Genomic DNA, 14,185 nt, shown 5'->3' on the forward strand with positions numbered 1-14,185 from the left:
AAAATGTTATTGCACATTGAATCAATGACAATCAAATGCTATTGCAAATATAATCAAAGAAATCTATTTATGAAATTGAAAGGAACATTAGAGGGTAAAAAAACTGAAGTTGACAGCCAACAAATCTCAATAGCTGTAAAGGGTCAGAGGGGCAATCGATCGCCCCCACATGAAAGTCATCCCACCAATCATAACAGTGTCATTTCCCAGAGGATGATAAGAGTTCCTGGTAAGCAGCCGGACGTCTCAAAAACAAGCATGACATAAAGGGCTCTTTGCCCTCTCTTGCACGTTCACAAACACACACTGCCGCTTTTTCCAGCATAAATTTTTTTAAAAAGAGTGGGGAGGGGGTATTAAAACCTGAGTATTTGTTCGTACTTGGTGTATTTTCGCATGAGTTGTCACATCTGTCATAAACTTCTAGTGTTGGGAAAGCATCTGAAAACTACCTCCCAGATCTAAATCCTAGGACATTCACCCCGTTACGACTTCTGGAAAGTCGGGATGTGATTCACATTATGCATGCGATTTTTGTTTTTGCAATGGGTCATAAGTCATGAAAAAGCAGTCATTTGATCGTTCACTAAGGCTTCCCACAACTTTTGACTAATACATTTCCAGTTGTTGTTTTTTTGTGATTACTAGAAAAGAAAAAACATTTTATAGACATTGCACTCACAAAGAATAATTTCTAACAGATGAAATATTTTAGAATTGAGCTTAGGCAGAATTTTTATATATATACACATTTAATCAATTTCCATAATTTTTACTCTACTGGAAATTTCAATTTTGACAGATATTAAATGTTATGATGTTGGTCCTAGGCATAATATATTAATTATATACAATTCATTATTAGTGGTGTAATTATTATATTGTATTGAAGGAGTCATTCAAATAAAAGGTCATTTATAAATTATTTTTGTTTGTTCTAAAGCACCTACTTGGGGAGAATTTGGTGTTATTTTGTGTTTTTTGTTTTGTTTATGCATTTATATTTTTGTGTTATGTGTTTTTATGTTGGAATGTGTGTCATTTGTTCTTTTGTTTATGTAGCAACATGGTGTCTACACCAAATATCCTCTTGGGGCCAACATAGTATACTTTGACTTTGATACTTTGTGACTGTGATTTTTTGCACTGTTATAACTTCATACAGCACATTAGCAACACAATGAATTTTCTTATTCCACTTTCATCAATTCATCAATTCCATGACAAAAATGTTGTACTCTTATTCAATAAATTAGATGTTAGAACATGTTAGAGATGACCGACATTGGCTACTGAAAGGAAAAGCTGACATGACTTGAAGCAATAAAACAAAAAGGTAATAAATCAATGGGTGTGCTGAAATTAACTACAAACATTGATCAATAAGGATCATTTGAAACAACAGAAAAAAAACTTTAATAGTTTTTGTTACCTGGCATGCTGATGTCTGTGTAGCTGGGTCTTTTGTCAGTAAGCGAGGAGAGGGGCTTTGCAGCGGACATAGAACCAGTGATGGAGTGTCTCTGTAGGTGATTAACATAAACAGTATTTAAATCATCTTCAATATATTCAGTAGCATACATTTTTATCAACTGGTCTGATCTGAACCAAAGATAACAGCGTGACTGAATAACGACCGCAGAGTCACTTCAGGTAAGGCAGGATTACGACAGGAAGTCATGAAAAGATAAATATCTCAAATAATCTACACCACTACTGAGATAGATTCATATCTCCATTTCATTTAAGAGCTCCACATGTGCTTTTTCTGCACTTGAAAAAAATAATGGTAGCTTTTATAAGCCTTAGCATCTGATCCTCGTAAAAGGTCTCTTTCCCTTCATTACTTCTGCTAGACAGGTTACACATCCACTGCTAGATTGTGGCCAGCTTGAGTTAAATCCGTTTCGCTCTTTTTCCCTAGAATGCTACTCGATTTCTACATCAATCAAAAGTAGCTGCAGACTGTGCAGCTAACATCTCAGAAGGATATGACTTTAGATCTATTTCCTCTGCTGTCCTTACCTCACCTCTCTCTACCTCAATAATGCCCTGACAATCATTCTTATCTAACTTCAGTGCTGAACATTTTTAAGGGTGTCACTTTGATATATGCGGCCAATATCAAAAACCATTTGCGATCACCAAGCGTTACACTGAGGTGAGAAATGAGGTTGGGATTAGTTTCATACACTGGTTTGCAATGTGAGCTTTGGTTGTTTTGATAGGACCTTTGTCAAGCAAAGATCATATCGTCCCACAGAATTCTAAAATAAAATTACATCACATTATATGCTAAAATGGTCAAATGAATGGTCAAAACTTACCTTCTTTTTACTGCTTTGTGTTTTTCTTTATCTTTCAGTTCACAAGCTAACAGCTCAGACTACTAGTTAAGAAAAACTCTCATCAATAGCTAGAATAAGATTTGACAAATAAAACTATCCCTTTGCAGGTTTTTTTTTTGATAGCCTTAGGTTTAGTAACTTGGCTTACTAGCTTGGCATTAATCGCTTAAGAAAAGCTATTTTTTTTAGCTATAACAAGATATCATGACAAATTAAACATTTCCCTTCCTTTGTTTTTCCAATTAGCAAGCTAACACATTAGCCAACTATCTTAGCATAGCACTAAATTGTTTCAAATGCTCTTTTGATAAGCTAAAAAACAGTTGTCAAAAATATAACATTTTCCTTTATTTGTGTGTTAAGTTAACCCTTGGTTAGCAAGCTAACAGCCTAGCTTATTAGCCATAGCGCTAACTGCTTAAGAAGAGCTCTTCTGATTAACTAGAACAAAATATCATGACAAATTAATTCACCCTAAGTGGTTGTTTTAAGTCTCGCCCGATGTGGCGGCGCCCTCTTGTTTACGTCCCAGAATGCACTGCACAGTGACGTCGATTGCCAAGCTCAATTGTGTTTTCTGTTAACCTTCGGTTAGCAAACTAACAGTTCAGCTTAATAGCTTGGCATAGTGCTAACTGCATAAGAAAAGCTCTTTTGACAAGCTATATGATAATGTGCAATTTTTTTTATCAAGCACCGAGGAACGGAGGACAGGGTCTTGCATTACTGGAACCCAAAAACTTGTTGGATGTTTGACATCCAGACCGCATCAGAAGTGACGGCTACACTAGAAATAAAACGTAAAGAAAACCAAACTATCCCACAATGGAAATTCCACAGTTCTCATGAATGAGCCGATGCTGTGAGAACTGTCAAGAGGCCCGGAGGAGGAGGAACTGCTGCTGTCTCAGAGGTTTCCGAGGTTCAACAAGCACGAAAAGAGTCAGAATGCTACTGTTTGACATTCACAGTGAAAACAACTCTCTCTGCAGCACTGCATAATATATTATGTGTCATTGTGTAACTCTTAGCTACCTGTATTGGTGAGACAGCAGCAGCAGGCGGGGTCTTCATAGGGCTGGGACTGAGAGGTGTGCGGGGTAAGGGGGCAGTTGTGGTTGTGGTCGTGGTTGTGACAGCGGCAGCTGCGGCAGCAACTGCAGTCCCATTAGCTCCAGGACCTGTGGCCACACCAGAATAGACTAAATTAAACCTCTGAAAAAATTAAAGATGCCCCATACACATGAAACTTAGAGCAACGCTTAACAATGGTGTGATACCCTGTGAGGCACTGTCAAAGCTTTTGATGAGAGTTTTGACGGTGGGAGATGGCTCGGAAGACGTGGAGGGGCGTCGACTCAGTCCCATGCCCTGCCTGAGTGCAGCCAGGTCCCTCTCAACGGCGTTCATGTAGTTGTACACACGTCCACGTTCCTCGTCTTGCCTTTGACATAACACAGAGTCACATTTTCAACATGGATACTCTGTCTCCTCACAGACAGGAAACTCTTTATTAAATTTAAACGTTTGGGTGACCCTCATGTGCTACATATAGGCCTTAATATAATTAACCCAAACATATGTGCTCACAGATATTTAAACCAAGGCTCTTCTAATAACGGTACTAGAAGCATTTCGCGATAACATTTACTAGTACCGGTACTTTAAGAATGATAGCGTTTTAATAAGAGAGCTTGGTTTCCACTCCCTGAAGGCACACTGGCTGTGCAAAACTTTATATTAAATCCGTGCAGCGTAGGATTGCCTAAAGTTATTGACAGGTTAGAGCGATAAAGGAACATGCATGAATGAGAAAACAAAGCGCAGGACCTGCTTCATGTTAAAAAGAGTTATTAAGCGAAATAAGCCTAAAAAACAAGAATTTGCACACTCTAAGCGCGCACAGCATGCAATCTCAAATTCAGATCTCTTTCGCAACTTATTGTGCTTGAACAGTCAAATACACACACAATTATGTCAAAATGCCCATCTGGGCGAGCACTCACATAAATACAGTTGGTTACGACTTAAGTGAAGTGAACATTTGGGAGAAATTCAGATGTGTGCCAATACGATCAGTGCATTAGGCCTTAAAGTGACAGCAGCCTAATATACAAGTACTTACTTGCTGCTGTCTGTATCTATAATGTTAATAAAAAAAATAAATAAAAAAAAAATCACTCACTGTTCTTCACTGAATAACATGTTCCTGGATCAACATCTTTGTAAGTTAAGGCTTACAACCAGGGTAAGGTGCTTCTATATAAGTGTTATACACATATCATTTCCCTCAGATTTTAGAGATACGTTATGGGTAAAATATGTTGATCTAGGAACATGTGTTACTTGGCAAAATCAAGGTGACCCTGTAGGCCCAGCTGGATCACAGGCTGGTAGATGCTAACCATAGGCCTGTGTGGTGGTGGCACTGGCATGCAATTTTTTTTTTTAAATGGGAGAAAATGCTCAAATAGCAGGCAGGCATACACTGGTAAAGTGAGAGATTTCATGGGTTTTTTATTTAATAAATAAAATAATGAATTCTAAGTGCCATGTGGGTATTCTATAATTCAATTACTTTTTCTGTTGTTTTAGGTTAAGTAGTAGTGTTAAGATCGAAGTTTGCTATCATGACAACACTACAGTAGGATGCAAAAATATGCTGCCTTCTAAAATAATCCCAGGAGGCAATTCTATGAATGAATTGTGATAGGCAAAGATAATGATTTTATGAAACCGAGTTTTTGAAGCAACATATTAAAAACACTGAGTAGTGTACATATTTACCACCAGCATAACACTATGTCCAAGCTTTTAACACTTACTTGCGGTTTTTAACTTCATCTAGTTCTTTGCCCAACTTCTCGTTCTTCTCTTGGGCTTCTTGCAGACGGCGCCGTAAGTCACCAATCTCCTCCTGAGCTTCGGACTTGATGTCGTTAGCAATAACCACAGCAGTCTGCAGATCCGCTTGGAACTGACGCCACTCTGCAGACTCTTCCTGAACATAAATAAATGCACAAGCACAGAGGCACAAGAGGCATAATTTTAGACATGCACAAACATTTAATGAATGTAATTTTTTAAAAGAAAATAAATGTATTTAAATGTAATGCAAAAGGTTTAAAATAAAATAAAATAAATTAAAATGCAAAAGAACTGCGAAGTATATTCATATGAAAGATCTGGACATAAATGGGTTAAGTCAAAAATGAATTAAACAATAAAAGTGGGCTCATGTCCACAAAGAATGTATGTTAGATGAATTTTCTCTGATAAGAAATCCTAACATAACACTCAGAAGCTGAGGACACCCTTTCAAATGATGCCAGTCTCTGAAAGCCGGGTCCTCAGATGACTGCATGGAGTGCCGCCCTTGCCCTCACTTACCCTAAGTTTACGGTGCAGTATCTTTATCTCTCTCTCCATGTCATGCTTTTGATCCTGAAGCTTTTTCACTGAATCTGCCAGGAAACCGGAAGGAGAGCGAGTGAGCATGTGAACTGAGGGCAAACAGGGTTCATATGGGGGGAAAGAAGAAAACAATTTCTGCACTGCAGAAACAGTGATTATAAAATAAAATCATTATGCATTCTAAATATCACCACAAAAGATAAAAGGTCAATTTAATAAATGATATAATCTCTTCTTACAATTTTCACTGATATTTGTGAACTGTAGCAGTCAAGTGATGTTAGAAAAAAATTATTTATTTACTGTGGTTTCATACTACTAACACAATAAGTGAACCATGTTCTTGAACGACTGGCACCATCATGTGGTCATATGAGGAAGATACACCAATTACAGCCTCTCCTAGTTTTGACGGCATGCACCCGAACTTTCCACAATCATATTCATATTATCTGATGCTTCTTGCACACAAAACTGAAAAGCACATGCGAAAAGACTACCTGACAGAAGTCAGGACGTGCAGGTTTCTAGCAGGGGGAAAAAATCATGTTTAAAATGTACCAGTGTTTCAGCAGGAAACTAGATATTCACAAGGAAACTTGTTTTCTCTCTGTGAAATAATCAGGTACTTCTTACTTTTGAACAGATAGAAATTCTGATCACCACGTCTATACATTTCCACGTTTTCTCTACAACTGCTCATGGACACTGTAACACTATATTTTAGTTTTTTCCTGTGCTACAAGTGTGGTATCATCCATTTTAGATCTACCTGCCCTTAAATGGTATGTAAAAAATAAACTGGTTGGTTGCTTTACATGTAATACGTTTCCCAACCCTGTTCCTGGAGGCACCCCAACTCTTTCTAATCAAACACACTTGAATCACCTCAACAGCTCATTAGTAGAGACTTCAACACCTAAAATGGATGGGTCAGACATCAGAAATGTGCACTGTTGGTGTACCTCCAGGAACAGGGTTGGGCAACACTGATTTGTACAGTCTCTTCTTTTGTAAGTGGATGGTTCTTGATCAGAATAAGCTGCCAAACAGATCAGACCTTATACTGCAAGACTATGCTGAACAGTTAAAGCAAAATCATCGTGTGTAAATCAAAATCTGTCAAACTCACTCTCTAGGTCGCTGATGATGAGGTTATCATGAAGTTTGACGGCTCTGTGCTGCTCCACTTCATCCTTCAGCTCAAAGATCGACTCCTTCATGTCTCCGATCTCCGTCTCTTTCTCCTGCATGTCCTCACGTTGTTTCTCTAAAACCCTCTTTTGCTCGGCCAACTCTTTCTGCACCTCGCTCTGGAAGTCCCTGTACTCAGCGTCCAGCTGGACCACCACAAGAGGAGAGATGGACTAAGTACTCAAACTCCTAACAGTTCTTAAATCAACTGAACCAGTGCTCATGCTCACCTTGTTGAGGGTGTCCTGGAGACACGCCACCTCCGTGCGAGCGTGGCCCAAATCGTCCTGTAGTTTGGAGGCTTTGGCTTCAGCTTCCTCCTTGTCCAGCCTAACCCCCTCCAGGAGTTGGTGGATATCGCTCTTATCTCCGGCATTGTGGATTGAGTAGAGCTCAGCGACCTTCTGCCTCTCCTGCTCCAGTAACGCCCGACAGCGGCTCAGCTCAGCCTGATCATTGTTGACTGCAGCTTTACACTCCTCCAGCACCACCGCCATGCCGGAGCGCTCCTGCCTTTCCACCTCAAGTCGTCGGTCCATGTGATGGTTGCGCTCCTTCAGCGCTGCAATCACACTTTGAGCATCGGCGTTATCCTGCTCGGCCATTTTTAGAGTATTGCTCAGATGTTGCTGCACGCCCAAGAGCTGCTCGCGCTCAAATCGAGCATTATCTGCAAGCTCCACATAGCGCTGCTCCAGCTCCATGTATCGGCCACTCTTGATGTCTTCGTCTACCGAGTAGGCCACACCGTGCTCGTCCAGGAGTGAGCGGAAGTACTCGATCTGACGGCCGCAGTGCTCCAGTTTGTCGCTCTGCTGGCAGAGTGAATCCATAAGTAGAACCTTTTCCTCTCCCAGGCGTTCATTTTCGCCGTTTAGCTCCTGCGTGATCTGTTGAAGGTCGGCCAGTTCCTGCAGAGTGGCTTGGAGCTCCTCGGATGTGCTGTGTTGGTTCTCCTCCATCTGGTGAATACGCTCCGTCAGGCACGCCACAGACACCTCGCTGGTGTTGCCACTGCTCCCCTTTCGAGAGGAATTGCGACATGCCGGGGCGCCACCTTCAGACTCGGAGGACGACGAGGAACCGCAGCCTGAGGGAGCATCCAAGGCATCATCACTTGAGGTCACTGCTTGGTAGACCTCACTGGACTCACTGTCTAGGTTGTCCGTTGAGCCACTTCGCTGGCCTCCAGTAAGGAGGTCCTCCATGGAGCCTGGTGCTGATCCCTCCACAGATAAGGACACAGCGGCACAGTCTCCATGACCTCCACCACCTCCAGAAGTGGAAAGTTCAGGACTGGTAGAGGGTAAGGCAAAAGTCTTCTCAGCCCCATCCAGTCTCTGCTCCAGGGAAAAGCCCAGAGCATTGAGGCGGTCCTTCAGCATACGATTTTCATTCTTAAGCAGGTTGAGCTCTCCACGAATGGCCTGGTTCTGTTCCTGCAGGAGCAGCAACGTTGATTCCACATCTGCAGCTGTGATCACGGAGGCTGCCTCCCTCTCGGGTGGTCTCTCATCATCCTCCTCTTCCTAGGAATACAATAACATCACAGTGAGTGCATTTTTTTGTCTATTCTAAATCTTAACAATCAGTTCTGTCACATTACAGATGCACCAACACTACTCACTGGTACTTGCATCACCACATAAATACTTAAACGCACTATCTACATCCTAATACAATTATACAGCTGACCAATTATTTGCCATATCTGTTAAAATCACAGAGATATTTTTTAATCGAGTCAATATGGAAGCCTTTTTCCACCTCTGAGTAACAATTAATTTTTTTAATAAAAAGGTCATTTAAATGTCTCAAAATGTGAATATATCACATAATAGCAACTTAATGTCTGGCAATGTGACTTAATACTCAATACTATCTCAACAGTATATCTCATAGAATGATTTATATCTCATAATTGCATCTTATTTTAAACTTTAGCTCACAATTACATTTTTAAGGCAGTAACAGGTGGAAATTGGAATGCAACATACTTTGGCTTGCCTTAAACTGCATTTTGTTCTCTGATTGTGCAATTTTGTTTTGGTAGATTGAAAAAAATATTTTTTTTTTTCATTTCCACAATTACAGTAGTACTGCATTTAGGTTGGAGCAGTTTTTTTTATTGCTATGCCGCTGCTGGATCTACAGTGCCACAGAACATTATAAAAATAAATTATATTTTACCTGGGTTGTGAGACTGCAGTCTGAATTTAATGTGATAAAATAAAAGATTGGGTACCACAAAATAATTCATTGACAATACATAAACTAGTTTACTATGTTATCTTTGCTGGCTACATGCATCTGACTCTCTGGATCTTTAAATGGTAGTTAAACATTTTTCCATTATGGACACATTCACAAAAGAGTTTTGTTGCATTAAAATTGTATTTCAATTAAAATGGAACATTAAACTATGTTATAAACAGTCTTGTTTTATTTAGTATGATATGTATGTAGTTTGGACCAAAAATCTAAATGATCATAAAGCAAAATTATAATAAGAAGTTAATCTAACCTCAGGCAGTCCCAGCTGAACCCTCATGTCCCTCAGCTCACCCCGTAGCTGTAGGATTTCCACGTCTTTGCTCTTGGCCAGACCTAACAGATTTTTCACTTTGGCCTCCAGGGCCACTTTATCGCTTAGCTGACCGTCAGACTTTGATTTGCTCATGCGGCACTCTGAGTCTGAGGTTTGGGCCAGTCCACGGGAATGTCTAGGCTGGGCTCGATCAGAGGCACCAGGGAATGACTGCTTCTTACTGCTGGAGTTTCTGGAGTTTCGTAAACGGTCTCGTGAGGAATTTGACTCCTTGGAGGCCGTGGATGATGTCCGTTTACCAGATGGGCCTTGTGAAGACAATGACAAATATGTGAAAAATGACTGAAACTACACCTCACAATGCTGAAACTTTAACCGTTCAAAATGTAAAACCATATTAACATACAGGGATCAAATGTTAATTTACCTATAAGTTTCATGTCTTTACCAAGATTTTACAGTTTATATAGTCGCCAAAATATATGCTGTATGCAAAGGCTTAATTCAAAATGTGAAATTGTGTGATGAAGAGGCTAAAAAGAGACACTTCATTGCTTGTATTGAAAAATTATGGCAAGTGATCAAATTGATAATGTATTTTTAATAATTGTTTATCTTTCCGATTAAGCTGTTTCATTTCAATATGCATGGCTGCTTATTAAAAATGGGAATATTGTGAAATAAATCAAACTAAATGTTTAATAATATTGTGTAGTGTTTATTATATGATTATTATATCATATTATATATTAAACTGCTTTAAATATAACCAAGATTAACAAAATATTTGTAATAATATTGTGTATATTATATGATTATTATACCATATCATATTATATTATACTGCTTTAAATATAACCAAAAAAAGGAAGAAGAAAATTACCACTTTTTTTTATTTCAATGAAATTAATTTACTATATTTTAGCTCGATGATGGTTTTTATTTAATATATAGACTAGTATTTTTAGGGGATTTTATGGTACTAAATCATATTTATACAGATTTTATGGTACTAAATTATATTTATGCAGTAGTTATACATTTATTCACTTTTTGAACATAAACCTGAAAATAAAATTTAAATTGTCATAAATCTTGAATGTTTTGGAGCACAGACTTAAGTTTGCTTTTCTTTTTTTTTTAAAGAAGACTAATGGCAGATTATTGCTAAAGAAAAAAAAAAGAAAGAAAAAAAAAGAAAAAACTTTAAAAAAAGTTTTAAGTTTATTGTTATGAAAAAGTGCACAAAAATACTATTTTGAATTTTATATGAAATATACCTGTATATTTTTAAATACTGCGAGGAATTTAAGGTTGATATCTCCGAAAAGTAGCTTTCAACAAGATTTTGTTTGGGCGCAGTACAAAATGTTTCCACTAGATAAAATTAGTTTCCCATTCATTTTCAATGAGGTCATTTTTAACCTCGAGGAGCAAAAGTGTGACTTTTTTTTTTCAGGACAATTTAACCTTTTCAAATCATGTCCATGAGTTTTTTTTGTGTGTGTGTTTGTGTTCACATAGCAAGTGCCAAAACATTTACCAAGTTTTGTACCAATCTGATGAAGTGCAAATATTTGCAGGTTAAATACCTGAGTTGGTCTTGGTCTTGGTGTCAGGATTATTAGTGTTTGTTCCACAGGATGTTGTGTGTGTAGAGTTTGATTTCTTGCCCTTGGCAACACTGCTGTTTGTCCCTGCACTGCTCCCAGCCATAGCAGCTAGAAGATCATCATCGCTTTTGACCTGTTGATCAAAGATGAATGAATCACCAAAAAAAGTAACAATAACCAACAAATACTAGTTTGCATATCACAAATAGAAGTTGTTGATTTGAGCAAGAGAGTGGAGTTACCTTGGAGAGCGGAGCTGTGGTAGGGCTCTTAACAGCACTTTTGCCAGCAGAGGTCCCGGCCGCCACTGCGTCACCTTTACCTCCTCCGCTTGCTGCCTTATTCCCCACTGGCCTGCCTGCTTTCTTCATACTGTGCTCGCTCCCGGTGATACATCTACCCCTCAGTCTATGCAGAGGGAGAGAGGATATAGGTTACAATTTATAGATTTACTGTGACTAAGTTTACTTAATGGCTATACTCATCCTCGGGCCTGGTAAAAGAGTAACGACAAGCAAAATGTGGTTGGGTCACCATCTTGAAATCATAAAAAAAGGACTAGAAATACAATTCTTAGAAGTAGTTTGGAATATTAGTTTTAAAATATTACAAAAATTTGAAAAATTTATCAGCCAAATTATTTTTGCTAAAAGTAACCAACATGAAGAAAGCAATCACAAAATATCACAAAGAGGAACCTCATGACTGTGTCATGGTCAGTGAGTCTTAAAAATAACAGAATCATTTGTGTTCACATGTGAAACCATATTACTCCAGGGAAAATTTATGAACTTATGCCATTTGTAAAAATATTTTTTTATATTGGATAATGTTTAAAATAAAGAATGAAGATAGCTTATTACAATTAAAAAATGAAATGTATATCAAATTAAAAACTTTTGTTAAAAATTGTATAGGTTTTTCAGTGTTTTTTTTTTAAATATGGTTAAGAATACATGTTTGAAAAATTGCATAAAAGCTTTTCAATTCATATGATACACATTGATAACCACATGATATAAATCAAAATAATAACCAAATAAATAAAAAAAGATTACTTGGCACATTTTAAACTAGACATTTCACCTATTAAATGTTTTTCTTTATTATTTTTCTCGCATAGGAAAAGACTCAGAGGTTCAGAAGGAAACGGAGTCAACAGCCTACCCGTTTAATTGCACCAGGGGGCAGAAGAGACTAAAATAGCAGCTGAAGAGCACTTGCCCGGCTGGGTTAAAGGCTGAAAGCATAGATCACATCTTTCCCAAAGCTAGTTTATCAGAAACAGCCTTTTGGCAAATTTAGCATGATGCGGACTGCTGCTGGAGTTCTGATTGGTTCTAATGACATGGTCGGGCTCACATGTGTACCTTGTGTGGTAAAGCACCAAGGCAAACTAGGCGCATAAGCACAGCTTGTCATCAGCTGTGCTTGAGGCTTCAGCATGAGTTCATAGAAGAGCCTGCTGCTGGTGTTGCTCTCTACTGTATATGCTGCTGAAAAACAGTGCCTTAAAAGGCAGCAAAATCCTGGAAGTGCTCAGAACAGGGTCAACATAACAATACCAGAGCTGCCCATCTGCACAACGGGAAAACCTTCAACTTAAACACTTTATTTTATAGACAAATTCCAACTAAAGAGTGAAAGCATGATCTCAGACCAATTCGGTTCAGAGAAACAGATTTCAAGTAATGAGAGGGCAACAAGTTACAGGGTAATTATTCTGGGCATCACACACTAATAGTGCCTGGAGTTCAGAGCTATTCGATTCTATCGCGGAAAGAACATCTGAAGAGCATTAATGGAGCCTCATTATATCACTATTCAGCTTCAAAGCTAACCACACCACAAACAACTCGCTCGTATAGGTCACAGCACAACAAAGGACACAACATTAATGAAATTTAAATAAAATTAAATTTCAATCATGAATTCTGTTATTTACTAACCCCTCATATAGATTCAAAACCATGACTTCATTATGAGGACAAAATAGAGAAACTCTGAACTCTGTACTAACTACTCTTTTCCAAGCAATTATAATTGAGCTTTAAAAAAAAAACACAGTACCTTGAAAGTACCATAAAAGTGGTCCATATACCTTGTGTGCTATATTCTTCTAAAGCCATAAGATAACTTTATGAATGAATCATTCGTTTGAGTCAGATATTTTCAATGAACCAGTTGATTTGATTCTTGAGTTCAACTCACTGATTATCAATTGTTCAATCAAGCATTTAAAAGCTCACTCGGGTGGAAATTAGAGATGCACCAATTGCAATTTTCTTGGCCGAAGTGTGACCTGCCAATACCGATTTTTAACGATTCAGGTTTTCTTTCAAATAACTATAATTTATAGCATATACAAACAAAAATCTACTTTTTTTCAATGCAAAAAATAAGTAAAAAGACAGTAATAACATAAGAACAAATAAACAAATTTCAAACAATAGCACGAATAAATGCAATAGAATAAAGAGAGATATGAATAAAACACAGCTTTAAGTTGTGCAGGTGGGTCTAACGGAAATTCAAGTAATCAAATGTAAAATAACACTGGATAGTCTTCATTGTAAAAGATAAATACAGATTAATGCTTACAATTAGTTACAGAAGTTATTCAGTCAAGAGCAAGTACAGAAAGCAGCAGGTTTATTATGCTGCTGTCACTTTAACAGTTCATGCATGGATCCAATAAACTGTTACACAACATGCGCTGTCAACTATTTACATTCAAAAACTGACTGTTTAACTGAATACTCACCAAGACGGGCATTTTGACTTAATTTTGTGTGTCTTTGACCGTTTAAGCGCAGTTAGCCAATCATTTTGGCATTTTGGCCGGGCCGATCAGCAGAAAATAGGCTGATTCTGGTCCCTGGCCGGTCAATTTGTGCATCTCTAGTGGAAATTCAATGAATTCATTGAGCGCGAAGGCTACATTCAGAATTGGGCAAGTTGTGTGCTTGCTTCAGAACAAAGCAGATGGCTGCTTTCCATTAAAAAGTTGCTGTGATATCAATCAAAATATTTAATAATATTATGATGAATAACAAATTCAGTGAATC

The 14,185-nt window shown here is 38.1% G+C and overlaps 1 protein-coding gene across 2 annotated transcripts in view; it reads right to left on the minus strand.

Moving 5' to 3' along the window:
- Positions 1–14,185, minus strand: part of specc1la (sperm antigen with calponin homology and coiled-coil domains 1-like a) — a 33,764-nt gene that overhangs the window by 6,359 nt on the left and 13,220 nt on the right. The window contains exons 2-11 of one of the 2 annotated variants that reach the window (XM_084138829.1): positions 11,360–11,525; positions 11,097–11,250; positions 9,481–9,812; positions 7,187–8,485; positions 6,895–7,102; positions 5,739–5,812; positions 5,174–5,349; positions 3,629–3,792; positions 3,384–3,529; positions 1,433–1,523 (exon numbers count right to left, since the gene is read on the minus strand). In XM_084138829.1, coding sequence (XP_083994955.1) covers positions 1,433–1,523; positions 3,384–3,529; positions 3,629–3,792; positions 5,174–5,349; positions 5,739–5,812; positions 6,895–7,102; positions 7,187–8,485; positions 9,481–9,812; positions 11,097–11,250; positions 11,360–11,488 — 2,773 coding nt within the window. In that variant the 5' untranslated portion in view covers positions 11,489–11,525. Of the gene's footprint in view, positions 1–1,432; positions 1,524–3,383; positions 3,530–3,628; positions 3,793–5,173; positions 5,350–5,738; positions 5,852–6,894; positions 7,103–7,186; positions 8,486–9,480; positions 9,813–11,096; positions 11,251–11,359; positions 11,526–14,185 lie in introns of both variants that reach the window. The other variant, XM_084138828.1, reaches the window with a different exon arrangement.

The sequence above is a fragment of the Abramis brama genome (assembly GCF_963993115.1).
Source record: "Abramis brama genome assembly, chromosome: 16".
In the NCBI taxonomy this organism is placed as follows: Eukaryota; Metazoa; Chordata; class Actinopteri; order Cypriniformes; family Leuciscidae; genus Abramis; species Abramis brama.